This window comes from Drosophila busckii, chromosome X (genome assembly GCF_011750605.1).
Source record: "Drosophila busckii strain San Diego stock center, stock number 13000-0081.31 chromosome X, ASM1175060v1, whole genome shotgun sequence".
Classification (NCBI taxonomy): Eukaryota; Metazoa; Arthropoda; class Insecta; order Diptera; family Drosophilidae; genus Drosophila; species Drosophila busckii.
In genome coordinates this window covers 1,933,702-1,955,094 of record NC_046608.1, presented here as the reverse complement: position 1 = coordinate 1,955,094, position 21,393 = coordinate 1,933,702, and the positions used below count along the sequence as shown (strand labels likewise).

Below are 21,393 nucleotides of genomic sequence, written 5' to 3'. Positions count from 1 at the left end.
GTTCAATGCAAGCTTTGGACTATTTGATTTTGATTTTTATTATTTGATTTTAATTTAATTTTTTAAGGTGACTGCTTTGCCCAAACTAAACAGCCCAACGAATTTAATTTTGAATTAGCGAGCATGCCCATCAAAATTCATTTCTCTCGCCTCTTTTTTGTCTCTTTCGTCGCACACTGTGCTGTGTATCGATTTAATATTTATATTGCGGCTGAATCTCTCTTTATTTTAATGTGATTAAAATGCTATAAATGCTTTACAGCTGATTGCTGTTCGTTAGTGCAATCGTCGTTGCATTTATAACTCAATTTGCAGCTTGTTGGGTTTTATAGTTGATTGATTTACAGCTTAAGCTCGTTACTCGCTGCTTGCAACTCGTTACTATTAAAGCACAGCTTTACTATTAAAGCACAGCAACTATTAAAGCACAGCTTGTTCGGCTACTCGTTACATATACTCGTTACTCGCTGCTTGTTAACTTTTTTGCAAATTAAACTAAAATTTAGTTAGTACTTAGCTACTCGTTACATATACTCGTTACTCGCTGCAATTATACTGTGCACAGCTATTTTGTAATTTTTATTGCAAATTAAACTACATTTCAGTTACTGCCTGGCTACTCGTTGCTTGTAACTCGATGGATTAAGCCAAGGCTTTTACCTGTGCTTAATTCCCACAGGCAAAACTGACAGCTTTTTTCACTTCTTGTGCAATTTACGCCACACTCTCAGATATACACATACATATGTATAAAGTCTCTTACTTACATATAAAAATAGAAGCGTTAGACATTATAGCGCCGGCAGCAATTGCAGCGCCATTAAAACTGACACATTGCGATTTCATTTCACTGGGGCTATCAAAATAATGCCGCCCACTCACACATGCATATATATAGTATAGTATAGTATAGTATAGTAGAGTAGAGAGATAGAGGGAAACATAAATAAAAACCACCGAAAGGACTTTTTACGCATCGTTAATTTTTTGCCCTGTAGACACACACACAGCTCGACACCAGGCAACAATTCTAGCAGCTGTCTCGCTCTCTCTCTCTCTCTCTCTCTCTCTCTCTCTCTCTCTCTCTCTCTCTCTCTCGTTCTCACTCTTTCTCCCAATCATCCATTCAGTTTGTCACTCTTTCACTCAATCAGCCATTGGCGCTATGCGCTGCCGTTATAATGATGTCTGCCTGGCAGGCCTTTTACTTTGACATCAACACCCAGCGCTCGTCGTGATTTACTTACCGACGACGACCCCGAGCCCCGAGCCCCGAGCCCACAATTCTGAGCAGCACTTGCTGCGTCCAACCGTTAGCTGTCAGTTTGTATTTGTGTGAGTGCGTGTGTGTGTGTGTGTATAAATTTAAATGTTGCACAAATATGAAAAGCAATTTACATAATATGCGGCCAAGTGTAAAATGATTGTCAATGCTGTCTGACAGGCTCTAACAGAGCCTCTCGCCTTTAGCTCTGTTGGCAGTTGGCGTGGCCTGGCCAGCCTAAGAAGCGAACCGCTAAGGCTTACACCTTATGCACAAATCTAGGCACGAGACTGGCATTTTGATTAAGGTTTCGACTATATAATCGATAAAAGATGAGTTAACAAAACAATAAAATATACAAAAAAGAATTCTTCATCAATGTGATATGAATAAAAAGTTGGCTATACAATTTATTTTGTATTTGATGCTGCGCAGATTTATGTGTGCAAATATTACAGTTATACAAATATAAATTCGGAATTCAATAAATACGTGTGGTGCAGACAGAAATTATTAGCATATGGTAAATCGTGCATATCATAAAGCGCTGCCTATAACATATTAAAGCTATTTGACAAATTGTAGTTTTATCGCTAGTATCGCTTAGTATTTTAGTATCGAATAATTATGAAATTTATAGCGATTTAACTGCGTATATTAAATATAAAATATTCTAAAAAAATTTATTGCTATCTGTGCTGCAGCGCTGCTTATTCTATAGACTTATCGATAGTATCGATAATGTTATTTAGCACTATAGCTTTTTTGTGGCTTTACTTACGCTTCATGCAACATTTTTATGCTATTTGCTACTAATATGATTTTATCGATAGTATCGATAACTTACCTTTTATATTTGCTGTCAACGAATAATTATAAAATTATTGGCAATGTTATAAACAATTTTATTGAGCTCTATGTTGCGCGCAGCTGCATTTGTGAACCTATCGATAGTATCGATAACAGTTTTTGCAATTCAATTAGTTTCCTTTCGGCTTGACTTGCTTTTTGCGCCAATATCTTTACCAATTGTTACATTTGCGGTCCTATCGACTTTTTTTTATTTTAATTTCGCTACGTAAAATAAAGACAAACATATGTGCTGCACATTTATCAATGTTATTGCTTTTGTGGCTCCTTCGTTGTAAGGACTTAAGCGAACGGCTTTTGCTTACACTGAGCTATCACATTTCATTTTTATCTTCGCTGTGCTGCCTCATTGCAGCATTTATTTTCTCACCTTGAGAAGCAGCGCTTGTGCGTATGTGTGTGTGTGTTGTCAACATTTTGAAATTGATGATGTCGACGCACATTATGAGGTTCAATATCCTGGATAATGACGACAAATTGCGCAATATTTGCACCCAAGACGCCAACAACAGTGACAAGCACTCGTCGCTCTGTTGCTGTTGCTTTTGCTTTTGCCTTTGCCAGCGGCCAGAGGACAAACAGCAATAGATACATGATTGCGGCTGTTGAGTGCTGCTGCGAGTCCTGAGCCGGAGCCTGGTACTGGGTCCTGGTTCAGGCAGCCATCATCTTTGCTCGACGGTCAAGCATGATTGATGAACGCTAATTAATGCGGCCAGAGTTAGTGCTTTCGATCATTGCCCCTATCCCTCTGTGATTTGCGCAGAAAATTGTGTAATTAATTTGCTGCGCTCAAGTATCCCCCCAGCCCAGCCCAGCCCATCAAATGCGCCTTACATAACGCAAATTCAAGTGCTGCTTTCTCTCTCTCTCTCTCTCTCTCTCGCTTTACTGTGTATGAGAGTTGGAAAACATCATTAATTTGCTTACATAAGTATGCGCACATTTGAAATTTATCAGCAATTATTAACCCTCAATGCTAAGCCTCAAAGCTGAGTAAAATTTTTTTTTTAATTTATGCAGCACGTTGCAAAAAGTGAGAGACTATTAAAGCAGCATAAATACTAAAATTTGTATAAAAGTAAGCTAAATTTGATAAATAAAAGTATATAGAGCTTGTAGTAATAATCTTATATTAAAGATAAGCGTAGCGAAAAGCTCAAAATATATTTTTTGTAAGTCAAAGTATTGCAAAGTGTATGCAAAATTTGAGTGCGTCCATTTTTACTTCGCTGCTATTTTCACTTCAAATTGTAAGCTCCAACTCCAGCTTGATATAATTTATTTTTAAGTATAAAATGAATAATATAATTGTTTATTTTAATTTGGCTGCATTAATGTTTATTATGTGAACTAAATTAAAGACTACAATATTTTGTAGTTAATTTTGTGGCAAATTCTATAAACAGCTGAAATAGTTGGGCAGCACTCAAAAGCTTTAAAAAGCAAACCCCTTTCTTTAATTGTGTTACTCTATGGCTTTGCCTTGCTGACTTTTGCCCCCCGTTTGCTGCTGCGTCACTCTCAGTCGGGCTGGGCTTTGTGTGTTGTTTGCTAAGCAATGTTGCCACTGTGTGGCATATGCGAAGCACGCGCTTACAATGCTCGATGCTATGCAAATGTTGTATGCACTTGAAGAGGCAACAACAAACAGGACGACGACGCCGACTCCGACGACGACGCTGGGGCCAGAGTACTTGAAATGCAAAATGCGCCTGTCACCGTCACCTGTGCCCAACTCTTATACACGTGCACACACTCTATCTATCATTTCTGTAGAGCTGTGTGTGTGTGTGTGTGAGTTTGTAAAGGCAACGCCATAACAACAAAATAAACACTTGGCTGCAGTAGAGATGCAAATATAGATACTGAGAGCACTGGTTACAGTTTTATATATGCATAAAAAATAACAAAATCTCTGTGCCTGCTTTTGTGTTTGTGGATTAGCTTATTACACGCTCTCACCAAAGGACACACGCTCGGACACGCTCGGCAGGCGTAGCGTAGAGTGTGGAGTTGGACTCGGAGTCGAGTTATGTTTTTAGTTATTGCATCCTGCGGCAGTTGTGCGGCTGAGCTCAGCTTTCATTTTCAATTATGAGCGGTACAGCGAGAGAGAGACAGAGAGAGAGAGAGAGAGAGCGAGAGCGATGCACTCGTTTTGCATTTTGTTGACGGCAATGCTTTATATGCATTTGATATTATATACACAACTCTTATTGCTTCTGCTGACTGTCGCTGCTCCATCATTTTCAATTGCAAACTCAGACAGGCGTGACTGTACTTTTGAGTGGGCGCTCTCTCTCACTCTCTCTTTCGCTTTGTGCTATCTACAGTTGATTATTATTATTATTTGACGCCTGTGACCAGCAGCAGCAGCAGCAGATTTGCGTTTTATTTGCACATCCAGTATGCACATTGCGTATTTGGAAAATCAGAAAACAAACCAAATCAACTGACAGCGCAACGCAAATTTATGCTCAATTCTCTGCTCTCTTCTCTTTTTGTTATGCACAACTGTACCCCTCATTAAATTCATGTTATGCCAATTGCATTATTTACTGTTGATTCAACGCCATTATAAATCTATTACATTTGGTTATTGTTGTTTGTGCCATTTTTAAGTGTGTTTCATTCCATTGCGTTTCAGCTGTAATTTATTTTGACATAATATGTGCATATATGCGTAGTAGAATTTATGTTCAAATATTTGCTTTACTCACATGAAATGTGTTCTATTCCACTTTGTTGCAGCTGTTATGCGTTGTGAAAAGTTGATTAGCAGCTTAAATAATATTCTTTTTATTGCCATTACACACTTTTGCTTTTCGTGTTCCATTCCATTTTGTTTCAATTTTTATAGCTTCACATATAGTATATGTAATTATATGGCTTTCATAAGCAGTACGTACATTTATTGTGCTTGTTCCATTCCATTTTGTTTCAACTTAAATTTAATGTTAAATTTAAATGGGAATTCTATACATTAACTATGCGTGCTGCATTCCATTATGTTTCACCTTCACCCAGCTCCAGCTTTTTCTCTACTCTTCGCCGCTTTTTAATAATATATTCCTATGCTGATCTTTGCCTGTTAGACGTGCATATCTAGTCTTAATTTTATAGCCTAAGCTTGAATTGTAGGCACTTGAAATTCATTGCCTGTAACTACAAACCGACTAGAGAGAAAATCATTTTTACGTCTTTCGTTCGTGTTGTTGGTGTTGCTGTTGTTGTTGTTGTTGTTGTTGCTTGAATAGGTTTGACTATGCCACACACGATGCCAGGAACCTGACAATTTTTGCTAGTTTACAGTCTTGCGCCTTGTAAACGTCTCGAGGTAGGCTTCAATTGTAACTATGTGTGTGTGTGTTGCCTCAGTTCGTGGCATCATCTATCTAAATGGATATCGCGTGTTGCTAGACAAGCTAAAGCAACAACAACAACAACATTATCTTGAGCACATGCTCAGGCGAAACTTACGACTTGCTTCTGTCTGTATGCCGTTCTAACTGTCTGTCATGCTGTCTATGTGTTTGTGTGTGTCTGTGTGTGTGTGTGTGTGTGCTGTTGTATTGTTGCACGTACACGTCGTAGACTTCTTTTGCTGCTGCTGCTGCTGCCGCTGCTGCTGCTAAAACTTCACTAAAAAATGAGCATGGCATGGCGTCGAGCATTTCAACTAGCTACAAAACACCAGCAGCCCATGAATCGCAACACGCCTAAACCTATAGCCAACAACAACAACAACAGCAGCAAAAGCAACAAACAAACAGGACAGACAGACGCGGCAAGAGATGGGCGGAAGGCGGGGCCTTTAGGCGGGCAGCAGTCAAGGTAGAAAGCGTTGTGCTCGACGTGCATGGCATGCATAAGTGGACATACATATGTGTGTGTGTGTGTGTGTGGTTGCCAAGACAAAATGCGGCTAATGTCCTTTCTTTCGCTTTAGATTTACAATACAGCGCTAAAATGTTGTTGCGAATTTTGTTGTTATTATGCTGCTGCTGTTGTTATTGTTGCCAGAGTAACGTTTTATATTCCATATGTGTGTGTGTGTGCGTGTGTGTGTGTGATACATAAAATAATATATGAAAAAAACATCTTTGTTACATTTTTTTCAGAAATAGTGCAGCTTGTCTAAAGATTAAACTTACAATTTAGCAACTCTTAGTTCTGAGCTCACTTCTTTTGTTGATTCTAGTTATACACTTTGACATTTTTTAGTACAATGCAGCAGGGTAGCAGCAAGTTGTGTAAAATTGTGTCTGTATGAGCAACCAGCACTGCGAGGCTATAATAGTCAGAGCTGCCATATTTGGTATATAGCAACTTCTATGCTTGCCGCAGCTTAAGCTTATTTTGAAAATTAACATTTCCTTGCTCTATGCACAAAAAATTCAAAAATAATCATAATTGCCAAAAGACTTGTTTCTACTTAATCAAAGTGTATCAAAATGTTGTTAGCGCCCCTTTTTGATTGCTTTCATGTTATTTTCATTTGTGTTTTGCAAAAGTTTGTACTTTGTTTTTATGCAGCTGCTTGTGCAGACTTTTATGGGCGCAGTTGAGCAGCAAAAGCATTAGGCGACGCTTGAAAGTATGCAATGCTTTTAGTTTTGTGCGCACATTACGTATACGCCATGGCTCTCGAACAAGCCGCTGTCAAGCGTTACAGCGCGCGCAGACAGACAGTCAAAACTACACTACTTACTATAGTTGTTGGCCTATTTGAATTGTCAGCCACGTTTATCGCTAATTGGCGCACAGTTGTTGTCAATAATTGCAATTGAATTGTTGCCAAGACTTCAAGTTTGCTAATGTCAAAAGTTTTTCTGTGCAGATAAAACTTTTGAAGCGTCTATTCAAATTAATTTTTTTTTGCATAATTGCAAAATTATGATTTTGCAACTTTGTTAAGGAACATAGAAATTAAAGCCAAGCTCTCGGAGCTGCTTTTAGTTTGCGAAATGAAAACATTTATAAAATAACAAATGGCGTTTATGTTGTGTACATGCAATTCGCTGTTTGTTGTTGCTCTCGTGCTTGTGTGATGAACTAAAACTAAATGAAGCAACAGCAGCTGGCAAGAGAACAAGTCAACAAAAGCCAAAGTCATTTGCCAAACTATGAGAAAGAGAATGAAACACACCAAAAAAAAAAAAGCAAAACAAACATACAAGAAAAAAAGGAAAAACTAATTACTTGAGGTTGACTAAGCGCATACTCAGTAATGCTTTAGTTAATAACAATACTAAACAGCAATAAATATTTCAAAATTAAAATTAAACAATGCAAATTTTTTGACTAATTTTTGACACTTTTATATAACAAAAAAATAATAAAAATAATAATAATAAAAATCAAAGTGTTAGAGCAGCTCTTAGTTTGCTAATGAAAAAAACATAAAAAAGTTGCCAGCCAACAAATTTGCAAATACAAAAAAATTGCTGCAGTTTTTCTATAAAAATTTTATATATTATAATATAATATTTATAAATTTGCTGTCTAAAGTTGTTGCATAAAAATGGTATTTAAAATAAGACAATTTATTTAACTTATAAATTCAAATTCAAACAATGCATCATTATATTTATTAAATATAATTTATGCTATATGCTTAATATAATTTTGGACAATATACCCCATAAATAATTAAAAAAGCAGCTGCAGTTAGGTTTGCGTGTGTGACAGAGACAGCAATAGCAAAAAGTTAGTGGCGCATAAGTTTTGTTCGTAAATTGAAAGTGCGATTGAGTGCAGAGAAATGCGAGGGGGCGGGCAAGTGGGCAAAGCCAAGCGCTAACTGCCTAGCGAGTTAGCAAGAAAGTTATGTCAATTCATTAATTAGTCCAGCCAATGGACACACACACTCACATACACAGACGCACACAAGCAGCAAGCGTGTAAGTTGATAGCGGCTTCTCAGTTAATAAAACGTCCCCGCAGCACTTACCGTATACACTTGTTGTTGTTGTTACTGTTGCTGTTAGTCTAAGCCATATTCCATATTCAATACGCGTAAGCTGACACAGTTAGCTGCTCACCCTGGTTTGGTTGCTCTCAAGTTTTACTGGACCTGTGCCTGGGCCTCGTCGCTCGTTTATTTGATTAGCCTTGTGTGTTATTGTGTGTGTGTGTGTGTGTGTGTGTGTGCATGTGTTTGTGTGTGCGTAAAGTTTTAGCAGCAAATATGGCAAACAATTTCACAAAGTGGCCAACGCACAACAAAGTTTCGTCATCGTCATTGCCAATGCTGCAATTGCCATTTGGCCAGAACACCAGGCCAGGCGTATTAGCTAATCGTGCATTTGGCCAAGCAATTGTGTGCCAGATAAATTAACAGTCTGCGCACGCTACAAAGAACGATACAACATATCGATAGCAACAAATTGAATGCAAATATAATTACAAATGCAAAGTATTATTAATAGAAGTATTCCATATTAGTGCCCACTGTGCTTATTAGTCCGACTATTTACGTTTAGTGCTAACGATTGTTGCTTGTAGCTTGTGCCTATCGATACTATCGATAGCAACAAATTTAATGCAAACCTTACAATAAATGCAAAATATTATTATTGCATATGCATATTTATTGTGCCCACTGTGCTTATTATTCCAACTATTTGCGTTTAGTGCTAAATCATGTTTTGGCCGCATAATTAGTTGGCTGGCTTGTCGACAAGCATTTAAATACACATGGCTTCATATAGAGCCAATGACTGTATTTTTCATTTGTATTCGTTAACTGTATGATCCCTCAAATGGAGCTTGACAATTAGGCAATTTCTATAGCGAGTCAAGCTACCTACCTGTATATAAAATATGCCTTTGTTTGCGCTTCGATAAATTGCAGTCCACACTCTCTAACTTTCTCTCTCTCTCTCTCTCTCTCTCTCTCTCTTGTTATCAGCAACGACAGAGCCTGCATATTTATAGCTCGCTGGCCATGTCATTAGCATTTATTCATTTGATTTTGATGCCATGCAATGAGCATTTGAGTGGCTTGTCTCACAGTTTGATTAGTTTGACCCAACTTGAAATATAGTTAGTTAGCTTACTTATTATGCAGTTGGCACTGAAATTGAGGCATACCAATCTGCATATATGCGTATTATGTTTATTAAAGCTACAGCAAATAGTATATAACAAACTATTGCGGCAGCTGGACATTCATTAGTTGATCCCAAGGCTTAAGCTGCTCACACTCACAGCGCGCTGTGCTAATCTCCATATAAGCTTAATATATTGACAAAATAGCATGTGAATTATATTATTAAATATGCTTATTTATTTATAGCTAGCAGTGAGAAAAAGCTGCACAGCTTGCTTAAAGTTAAAGCTAAAAGTGTCAGACAAATTTTGATGAGCAGTGAAAATTATTAAGAGCACTCAACATTTCAAATCCAGCGGCATAAATTAGCTCATAACTGTAATCAGATTTAATTATGCTTTATTTACATAATAAATTAGAACATAACTATTTTAGTTGCTAGTACTTAATGAGCTGCAGCTAAATTGCATTAAATAAATAAAGCTAAGCTTTCATTATATAAATTATAAAAAGAAATTCAATTTTTGTACAACGATGCGCAATTTATTTTATTTACTTAAAAGCGACACTTTTATTTGACTTTTAGCAATTATTGATTTTTTTTAACTAATAAGTTTAGTGACAAAATTCGCTCATATAACTTCTTTGCTTATTTGGCGGCAACTTTGCGCTTTCCAATTTGAAGCTGGCAACGTTGTTCGCTACTTTGGGCGCTTATCTGGCAACGCCATCGCTTCCGCCTCTATGCATCGTGCATGGGATCTTAAGCACACATCGCAGCGCATACGAAAAAGTATAACAAAAAATATATAAAAAGCAGAGAAGGAAGCAAGGCAAAGTGTTTGCCGCCAATTGGCGCTGGTTGCCTTTTTACCTTGCTGCTTATTTTTTTTCTTCTTTGCTTCAAATATTACAAGTTTTTTGCTCGACTTTTGCTCGCTGTTGTTGTTGCCGCTCGGCTTTTCATTAAAACTGTGCGCCTATCTGCACAAGCAGATCTTTGAGCTACTGCAGCTGCGAGACTGTGTCCGTGTGTGTGTGTGTGTGTGTGCGTTTGACTTTTGTGTTACCTTTGTCTAAAGTGCAAAATTGTCGAGTTGCGCAAAAATTTTATTGCTGAAAGGTGCTAAAATGAAAACTGCTGATGCCTGCTCTAGCTTCTGATGTTTTTGATGATAATGATGCTGATGCTGCTGATGATGATGATGCTGTTGGTTGGTTGGTTGGTTGGTTAGTTGCCGCTCCAAACTGTGCAACAATTTCCGGGGGCCTGACGCCTTTGCGCTCTTTAATTATTTAAATTAAACATTTCTTTTTGCCGCAACTTTTTGACTTGGTTGAGATATTTGGCTTGCCAGGCTGCCAGGCCCGCCTGGCTCTGCTCTGAAGTGTCAGCTACTTGGCACAGTTTTCTCAATCTCTACCAGTCAGTGTTGTATACAATTTTTTTACACACACACACGCGCGTCTCTTTTTTTTGTTGCAACTGACGCGTTTAATTAAGCAAAGTGGCTCGCCAAGTTCTAGTCCTGGGCTGGCTGCTGTTGATGTTGCTTTGGTTTTGTCAGTTTTGACTTGGCTTACACTACAAGCTAACTCCCCCACCCCCCATCTCCTCATCTTCATCTTCAGTTCTGTAGCTTTAGCAACATTTTTTGCTAATTTTGTCTAATTTCGCTAAAGTGAGCGAGCCCAGGTCGTTGCCTTTTTATGTGTGTGTGGCATGCAACATTTTGCGCTTTCTGCGCAAAACTGAACTGAGTGAAAGCCAAGCACAGAGAGCATAGAACAAGACTCTTTTGCTTTGTTGACTTGTCTTACTGTCTGCTGCAAATATTTAATATCTTTTGTCTTGAGCGGCGGCGGCGGCTGCTTGTGGCACGTTGCACTAAGATCGAGCTATTGAAATAATGTTTGCTTTAAACTTAACTTAAATGTTTCTTCAATGTTTCTGCATCAAAAAAGTGCAAAAGATTCTTTTAATTTGGAAAGTTGTCTAGATCTGAATAAGTAAAAGTACTATATATAACTGCAGAAATTTAATTAATTATAGAATTCTTTATATCTGTCCCCAAGCAAATTTAAAGATCACAGCTTAAGACGCTCAACTCTACTCAACGCATTTTTGATATATTAAAGTATTAAATATTATTTATGAAATGCATTTATTTTGACTACTTTATAGAGTAATTAAAATGTAAAAAAAAACTTTGAAAAATAAATAAAAATGTTTAATGCTTACAAAATTATAAAATAATTAAGCTTATTGTAATTAGTGCGTACTTTAAGCACAAAAAAAAAATTCTCTATAATGATCTCATTGAAAATTGTTTTAAAATTAATAAGCGTTATTAAATAAATAAATGAAATATTTACTCTGTCTATAGAGCTTATTAAAATATCAATAGTCTTAAATTAAATTAAATTTTTAAAATCGATTAATTCATGTTTAAAAATGCAGCTTTCCAAGTAAATAAAATTTATCTTTTGGCTTATCGTTTTTTTACTATTGCGCGAATTCTACACACTTTCGTGAGTGTAAATAAAATATATAAAAATATATAAAAAATAAATTAAGCATCCAGCTGTCTCTTACTAAAGCACAAAATTGTATTTCTAGTTTAAGTTGCACAGTTATTTGCAGCCATATATATTTCCATGAAATATTTCAAATGCTGCTGTTATTAAATAATTTTTATTACATTTTGCGCTTTGAGCTTTGAACTGAACTAAAATATTTTCATTACTTTTGTCATTTGTCCATTCCTCACATATATAAATATATGTTTTGGCTTAATTTTTGCTGCTTTTTGTGTGTGTGTGTGTGTGTTCGCTTTTGTGTAGATTGAAAAGCGCAGTCAGGCAACGTCATGCGTCGCTGCTTTTTGCAATCGGCAATGTGCACTGCGCATTTGGAAATTGAACAGCGAACAGTGAAATATATGCGACATTATTTCTATGAACACACTGAACAGACTTCCAAGGCATATGCGTAAGTTAAAGAAAAATTTGAGATTGCTGCTCTTTGCTCTTAGCTCCACTGAGCGTAAAGTGTATTTGATAGTCGAGCTGCTGTCTGTGAATTTAACGTACGACAATCAAGTCAAGTGCAGACTCAAGTTATTGCCGACCCCCCTCACATATAATTCATACGCTCCAACAAGCGCGTCCCCCCCAACTGCAGCAATCTCTATTATTTGTCTTCGCTTTGGAGTTTTCTTAGACGATTTTAAATCATATTTTACGCTCAATTATTGACGTTCAAACGTCGAGGCACAGACAATGACAAACTAATGGCAGCACTGTCTGTCTGTCTGTCTGGCTGGCTGTCTGTCTGTCTGTCTGTGGGCTGGGTGGGCAGACATTTTGCACTTAATTCTCGTAACTCGACTCGATGCCCCCGTCCTCTGAGCTCAAATGACAATTTGTAAAGCTTTCAAATGCTAGAAGCTCTCGTCGAGCTCGAGCTCGAGCCTCGAGCCTATAAAATGTTGACAGTGCCAAGCTGTGACAAGTGGATGCAGCAAAGTCATGGACGGGGCGGGGAGGGGATGTGGTCAAATGACAGCCACTTTGTGAGTAGGGAGCGACTTTGCTGCTCAAGCAGTAATCAATCACTCAATCAATCAGCATGATAATGTGCATTGAAAATTCTTTAAGTGTCTCCATAATGTTTGTCAGCCAAACTCGGAGCTCAGCCTCAGACCCATTTCCTGCCCAAGAAGTCGGCTACGCATTACAGGTGCGAGGGCTGCATAATTGTCAAGTGAACTGTAGAGTTAGCGACTGCACAAAAGTTGGCAAAGTAATTTGCTTAAATTAGCTGGCAGATTAACTATAATAATATAATGCGGCAATAAACAAACAATGAAATCAATGTGCACTAAATAATGCTAAATAAGCAATTAAGCTAATGCAAAGAAAGTTAAATTGAAGAAGAAAAGCATAAAATATTATTGCTGCTTTAGATTTTTGCACTAAATTATTAAGAATATAAATAAGAAATAGTGTAGAATTATTTAAAGTGCTTAGATTTATGCAATTTGCATTTAAAATATTTATTTGTTTATGTTTATTAAGCTATGCAACATAACTAGAATTGAAGTTAATGCTTCCAATTTCAACAAAAATTGCATTGGCCTCAATGCACTGAAAAGAATTGAACTTAACTTTCGTACTGCTAAGCGAAGACTGAAGACAGTCTACGCCAACGCTCAGTTTCTAATCGTTAGCTGCGCTCTCTAAGCAGCGAACTATACGACGCTCCCTCATTCAGTCGCAGCAGCATCGAACTTCGCTGAGTGAAGAGCGATCGAGCGCGAGCGCGAGCGAAAAAGAGCGAGCAGCGCTGCTCTCACTTGCAATCAGTCATAGCTGAAGTATGTTTAGATGTGTGTGTGTGTGTGAGGAAATGTTTTTGTTTATTAAACACGCAGTTTAAACAAATATTTGAAAAATTAGCTGCGATTTTGAAATATTTTGTGATAATGCAAAGATTTTTTAATCAGTGACTTACAAAAATGTGTATTGAAAACAAGTTTATGCATAAACTCGTCAAAAATTTGTCAATAAAACCAAATTAATTGAAAAATAAATTATTTTATTGTTTTTTAAACGAAGTCAAAATTAGATGAAAATTAATAAATTTAGATTGTTACAAAATGTAGCAATGTAACTTGTATTGAGGTGGCTTAGACCGCTGATAAGCAATAAACTAAATGTTAGACTTGATAAACAAAACGCTGGTTTTTGGCTTAATTCAATTGTAATTAGAATGACGTGAAGTATAAAAATTTATTAGAGCGCACTGCAAAAATTGAATGGATAACTTGGTTCAGGCTTAAGCGAAGAAGCTATGCGTTTTAACACTTTAATCTTCAGTGGCAGTCTATGCGCTCTCAAAGCCCAAGCAGCAATTGATTTAATATATTTTATGGAATTTGTGTCGGAACAATCGTCGAGATTAATTGACAAGCGACTTAAGCGACTTGCATGCTCTTATCTCTGCTTTATAAATTGCTTGCAGACATTTTCAATTTGATTTAATGTATGTGCGGCTGTCATATTCGCCTGATTTATATTTGTTAAATGTGTTTGCAATGACCAGAGCCACGCCCCGCCCCCGCCTACGACCAAGCAACAACTTGATGCAGCATTCATTGTTTTTGAGTTGTGTGGGTGGGTTTGGCATTTATTTTATGCTTAGCGTGTGCCAAAAACTTCGATGATTAACTTTTTCGATTAACTCAAAACTCAAAGCAGACACACACATGGGCATGCGCTCCGAAGTATGCAATGAAAATATAAACATAGAAAACAAACCGAGCAACAACAAAAGCAACTGAACTGAAGCTGCTGCTGCTGCAAAACTTTTTGCCTGGGCGATAAACAATTTTCAACGTGCAGAGCACATTTTCGTTTTTTCTTCTTTCACAGCATAAATTTATTTTAATGTTTATGCTTAACAATCTCCCAATGCAAGCGGCAGAGCTAACTCCCTTACGCCTACGCGCAATCAGCTTTTGGCGTAGTACGAAAAAGTTTCTCAACTTTCTGGCATTTGCATTCCCATTGGCGCAACACCGAACCAACCAACCAACCACTCCACTCCACTCCACTCCACTCCAGCCAGCCAGCGCTGCTTCTACAAACTTTGCATATTGATAAGCAGAGCAGCGCGGCAATGGCAAAAAGATAAAATAGATTAAAGACACGTAAAGCCGAAGCTCTGGGCTCGGTCTCGACTCATCTCTGATTGATGTCTGTCAGTTCAGTTGGGCATCCCTTTATCATCTAATGGCCACAACAATAAGCACGAAAAAAATGAAACACAGTGGGCGTTGCATGTGTGTAAATATGCGTGTGTTTGTCTGTGTGTAATAATTATATGAGGGGTGCCCGCCGGGCAATTGTTTGTTGATGATAAATGATAAATGACGAACAGTGTATTAGTTTTAGACGAGGGGCTGGGCAGCTAGTGGGGCGTGTTATTACCATGAAATTCATTAGGCTACAACCAAACCCACCTCTTCCATCCCCTTTGGCCTAATGACCCCCTGCACAGCGAAGAAAGTCATCAATAATGCGGTTTCTAACAAATTTGCACCCCAGCCCAAATTTACAGTCGGCTGCCCAAAGAGCGCAAGGCCAAGGCGAGAATAAATATTCAAAGTGATTTTGGGGCGCCCATCATTAGGGGAAATGGGCAATGCAATTCGCTGGGGGCAACGCCAAAAGGCAGTGCGAGCGGCTGCCAAAGCGTAAAAAGAAACAATAAAAAGTTGCTCAAGAAAATTTCCCCAACGAGCAATTTCTCTTATACGCCTCATGCTCTTAAGTGTGCAAAGCGCATAGCCAAAAGTTACAAAACAAAAACTAAAAAAAAACAAAAAACTGTTTTAAAAAGCCTAAGCCACCAAAAAACGGCGCAAAATCCCTAATGACACGCCCATGCCGCTACAAAAGGCAAAGGGAAACTACAAAAAATAAATATAAAACCTTTGTAGACAATGATAAAGCGGCGATGATAAAGCATTAGCATAAGGCCCAAGCCAAGCTTCCACATAAAGATAAAGACGCTGTGTGTGTATTACACATACGCCATGTGTAACAAATGTCTGTGTGTGTGTGAGTTGATTGCTTCTGCTAAAGCCCTAACAGTTGAGCTAGGCGCGCTTGAAGGGTTAACAAAGTCCCATTGATCTCATCCAAGTGAAGTGACCTTCACTTTCGTATAAGCTTTATTATTAACATTACAACAAATTTAAATGAAATATTAAATTTAGGAAATTCTTTACACTTATTTTTTATCAACAATAATTGAAATGCCAAACTACATTTATTTATAGATAGAATCTATTGATAGACTTTCAACTAGTGTTGGTAAACTCAGCTCGATTATTTTCTCACTTTCAGCTCAATTATTTACTGTTATAAGTTTCTTTTGGTTTAAATTATAAATATTTTTTTTGTTAGCTGCATTTGAATCAATGGATTTGGTTAAAAAGTTGTGAGTTTCTCAAAGAATTTCAAACTTTGCTAGCAGCCTTAACCCTTGACTGAGCAGGACTGAGGACTTAAATGAAATTTTCATTTATTATAAATATTTTTGAGACCAAAATGCGCTCTCATCTTTAGCCTATCAAAAAGCACTCTGAGCACTTTCCCTCGGTTTCTCTTCTCTTTGTCTCGCTTGCTTTTTGGCTATCAAAAACTACTCACACGCAGCATTGATAACAAAGTTAAGGCAAATGCTTTCAAAAACATTCGACACCTTGGAATGAAATTGAATTACTAAAAAAAGAAAAGTAAAAATAATGCGCAGAGGCAACAACAACAAAAGAGACAACAACATCAAATGAAAGAAAGTCAAATAGAATCAGCTACAAAAGGCATTAAAATAAAGTCCCAGCTGCCAGCGCTCGCTCTCGCTCTCACTCTCACACTCGCTCGCTCCCTTTCGCACAGTGTAGAGTGTAAAGTGTAATTTTTACACCTTCACGCTTAATTTTCAGCAGTCAGCGGCAGCCCCCGTAGCAACCATAGCCGTGTCCTTGTTGAGCTGCGTGGCGTGGACGACGGCGCTGGCACTTGAGAACTTTTAGTGCGTCTCAATGCGCATTTTAAATAAAATAGAAATTCAATTTACTTTAAATAAGCGCACGACGACAGACAAAACACAAGCGAAAGAGAGAGAGAGCAACGCAGCTCAAAAGACACTGCCAAACGAGCTGTGGGGCAAGTTGAAGGCTGTGGAGACGAAGACGTGGCAAGACGTTTGGTGGCGCTGACATGTCAGAAGCGACACGTCAGCAGCAGTAGCCCAGCCCAGCTCAGAGAAAAAAACCGTACGGCAAGCAGCAAAACTTTTTTAAATGAACTCTCAAAAAATTGACTAAATGTACGCGCTTGGGCAATACGCTGGGGAATAGCGAAGGATACGCTGGGAATATAATTAAGCGGCGTTTAGAACGCTTGTAGAACTTGCCCTAATTGTTTGCTCAGCGCCAAACTTTCCACAAAAGTTTAATTTAAATATGCATAAAGAGCTGCGTTCAATTTACATACGAGCTATATATATATATATATATATATATATATATAGATAGCATTGTTTTTCTAAATTTTAAATTGTATGTGATACTCGTTGGTGTCTTCTTGGCCTCGCTGGACTTGTGGGATGATTTGTTGATTGTGAAACGGATTCGTGCGAAAAGCAAGCACAAAGCGAAATCATGCAGATTACTTAGCCAGCAAGTTAAAGGGTAAAGGCAACAGCAAAGTCCTTTTAGCTTAGCATCTAGGCCATGTTGATTGTTATGCTAAGCAGAGCGCCGCGGCCTTAACTCAAAACCAATCAATGCAGAAGGCTCAGATTTTGACCAAAAAAAAGCTCAAACAAAAAAATGTTGGAGACTCAATTGTGTATGCAGCGCCTAAAGAGAATTGTTTAAAATATTTAAAAATAAATTTATCTATAAATAATATAAATATTCTTAATAAAATTAATAAACAAATTAAATTCCATTCAGTTTATAGCTAAAAAATAAAAGACTTTATGCAGTTTAGGCAGCTCATCAATAATATTGATGAACAAATAGTTTGCAGCTTGAGCTTTATGTACAAATTAAGCTTTCTGGCCCACTGTGCCATGGACAGAGCTAATTTTATGCCACCTAGCTTGTAGTTACACCTTAAGCATTGATATTGTTATTAGAAATGCTTGTAGCTAATTTTAATTTTCAATTTCAATCTATTTATTTAACAACTCTCCAGTACAGATTATTGGTGAATTGGTGAACAGCTGGTCACTTTGTAGCTTATGCATAACATTGTTGATATTAACAATTGGTGAAATTTACACCAATCAACAACAAATTCACCAACAAGCCCCAGCATGGTATCATATACATTAACTAAAGCAATTAAATTATTCATTTACTCAAGCTATAAGTCTGCATTGGTGAATTTACATACAAAACATTGGTGAAATTTACACCAATCAACAATAAATTCAACAACAAGCGTTTACAATAATTAAAGCCAACTCTCAAACTATAATTCTGCATTGGTGAATTCACCAATGAAATCAACAATTTCAACAATATTAGAAATAAAGACTTTGATGTTTAAATTATAATCTAAGCATAATATAATACATATTTTATTTTAATGATTACTGTTAAACATTTGAGAATTCGCTTTAATAGCATTAAGCTCTCAACTCAAAACTGAATCGCTATGGGTAGATCATAAAAATTAAGCTGAAATGTCATCAAAGCCAAGTCCTTATTTTTGCATCGTTAATTTGAAAATAAAAAAGGTAACAATCCAACTTTTGTTTTCGGATGCAGAGCAGCTGCCGCTGCTGCTGCTGCTGGCGGTTGCTGCTTTGCTTGTTAAGCTTGTTTGGATATCTCGTATATGTATACGGGACTGCCTAATCCTGCGGCAGCTTGAAGCAATTGTTGTTGCTTAGAGAGAGAGACAGAGAGAGAGACAGCTTGTTGTTGTGGCTTTGATATCAGTGCGAAATCAGTTCATAAGAAATACAAAATCAACGAGCGAGCGAGTGAGCGAGGGAGTGGGAGCAAGTGCGTCTGAGCGACATAACCACAACCACAGCAGCATCCACTAGCCTGCGGTTGCGCTGCCATATATAGCGTATATATATAAGTTATATATAAAATAGTGGGTGGCTGGGTGAGTGGCTGACATTGTGGTTGAAACAGACAACCGCCGCTGTTATAAAGGTCGCATAATTATAAAAACTGTTGGTAACAAAAGCAGCTCAAGTGCAGTCAGCGCCAAAATGACAGTCAGAGTGTGTGAAAAAGAGAGAGAGAGAGAGAGAGCGTAGCGCTGGCGTCAGGCAGGCGGACGCCAGTAAAAATGTCTACGAAAAAAAGGCGCACAAATAAATAAATAAAAAGTTCTATAAAAATAACAGCTTACAGGCATATGAACGTGCAGTGATAGAAAAAACTGACAGCAACGCAAGAGCGAAAGCGTTAGAAAGAGAGAAAGAGACGGAGAGCGAGTGAAAGTTTTAGCCTCTAATCAATTTATTGAATTTATACGCTGATTTTATTAAAGCCAACGCAAAAAGCAGCCAAATGAACGAGCAATAACCAACAAGCAACCATTGATAAGCACAGCAGCAACCAAAGCAACAACAACAACAGCAGCAACAGCAACTGAATTCGATTGCCGATTCAATTGCCTGTCAAAAAACGTATCCATTCGCCTATTAGCAAAGCAAAGCAAAGTGCGAGGGCAAAGGGAAGTTTACAAGTGTTGATGTTGCTGTTGTTGTTGCTTGCGCCACCCCTGGCATAATTACGTTACGAACCCCTGGTGCGTGCTCTGCTTATTTATCTATTTGTATTTTATAAATTTTATTTATTTAGATTGTTCTGGTTAGAGCTTGAATGCAGCATTGATTGCGCCTGCCTGACCACGCCCACAAATTTAGCAGCACTACGGTATTTAGCTTAAGCCTAGGTCTCTTCCTCTTCTCTTGCTCTGCTCGCCGTACAATTGAGCTCAACTACTTTGCCTAAATGGCTGCTGCGCAATCCAAAAGACACGACAGGGCTTCATAATCTTTTAGCACTCCCACACACACACACACACACACAAAGCCTGCCCTGCGGCCAGAGCAACGCTGTTTTAGGCTTAGTGCCAGCAACTGAATCTGTACAACAAAAAAAAAAGAATAAAAGCGAGACCTACTATAAAATTTTTGCTAAAAGCTTGCACAACACCTAAATGAAAGATTTGAAAAACGTTTTTCTCTCTCTGTGTGTGTGTGCAAATCGTTGTGACTTAGCTAAAGCGTTAAATTTAAACAAGTGTCTTGTTGCCAAGCACTTTAATCAATTGAGATTGAGCTTCATTTGCAGATTTGAATTACACAAAAAAGGAAAAAAGCAATAAAGCTGCAATTTATTTAAATTGCGCATTTGTGGCAGCTTTAAAATATCATTTAATTAATTTAGTTAACTCAATATCAAAGTCAATGTCAATATTTTTATTCCAATACACATTAGACTTTGTTTTTAATGTCTCATTATATTTTATTGTTAAAACTTCGCGCTCTTTTAACTTTTTGCTCAACTATTGATTGGGTATTCAAGCTCCAACAAACAAATCGAAGTCATTTGATAAAAAACGAAACATTATTATTAATGCTTCCTGTAATATACGTTTATATTTTTCAAAAATTCAATGCACAAAAATTTAATATACACAAATTCAAAACAGTTGAGAATAGTCAAGATTATTTTTGAGCAAAAGAACTGAAAATGATGTAAACAATTTTAACACATTATAGACTTGACTTTAAACAATTTAAGTAATGCATTTGTATTAAAAAAATATGCAACTGTAAATATAAAAAATCCCACACACATTTCAATTAAAATTATTATCGCATACTTTGGCACTGCTTTCAATACAATTTATAGTTGCAGCTGATAACAACAAATAATTAAACAATAACAACGCTATATAAACTATATGCACATATTCATTGTTGTTTTTTTTGAATTTATTTGCAGCTGGTCGGCGGCGAGTTCGATATGGAATTGAATTTTGTGATACAGGATGCGCAGAATATAAAGCATATGCTGGAGCTCTTAGATCATTGTCCGCCCAATTTGCAGGTGAGTGCAAGGGAAATTTAAATTGTATATTGTGTAATTTATGCGAAAATAAAAAAACAATGAGCAACAAGAAACTCAATTACAAAGCGTCATCAAAGGCTAATTAAACAGCTGACAGGCAAGCAAGTGAAAGAAAAGGGGGCGTGGTGCCAAATTGTGCGTAATGAAAAGCGCAAGCGGTAAAAACGCCTTTCAAAGCTAAAAGCTTTTCGCTTTTTTTTTTCACAATGTGCATACACTCAGATATGTGTGTGTGTGTGTGTGTGCGCATGTTAAACAATATTTTACACCTGACGTTGTCGCAAATGTCAGGCGCCGTCAAATTATTAGCATGACTGCTAACGAAATGATCCGGCTGCGGGACACGTAGCAAACACACACACATATGTGTCTGTGTGTGTTTGTGTGTGTGCATGGGCAAGTAAAAGTGCTCGCTGACAGCTGCTGGCATTTGAATGCCCCTTACTCTCTCCCGAACTGTCTCTCGCTGCTCGCTCTGTAAATTTTAAAAGAGTTGACGTCGGAAGTTGCGCCAA

At 37.5% G+C, this 21,393-nt stretch overlaps 1 protein-coding gene across 1 annotated transcript in view; it reads left to right on the top strand.

Moving 5' to 3' along the window:
* LOC108606195 (neurobeachin) overlaps positions 1–21,393 on the top strand; it is a 191,359-nt gene that overhangs the window by 114,949 nt on the left and 55,017 nt on the right. Inside the window, 1 exon segment of the mRNA XM_033294473.1 lies at positions 20,753–20,857. Within this exon segment, the coding sequence (XP_033150364.1) occupies positions 20,753–20,857 (105 nt within the window).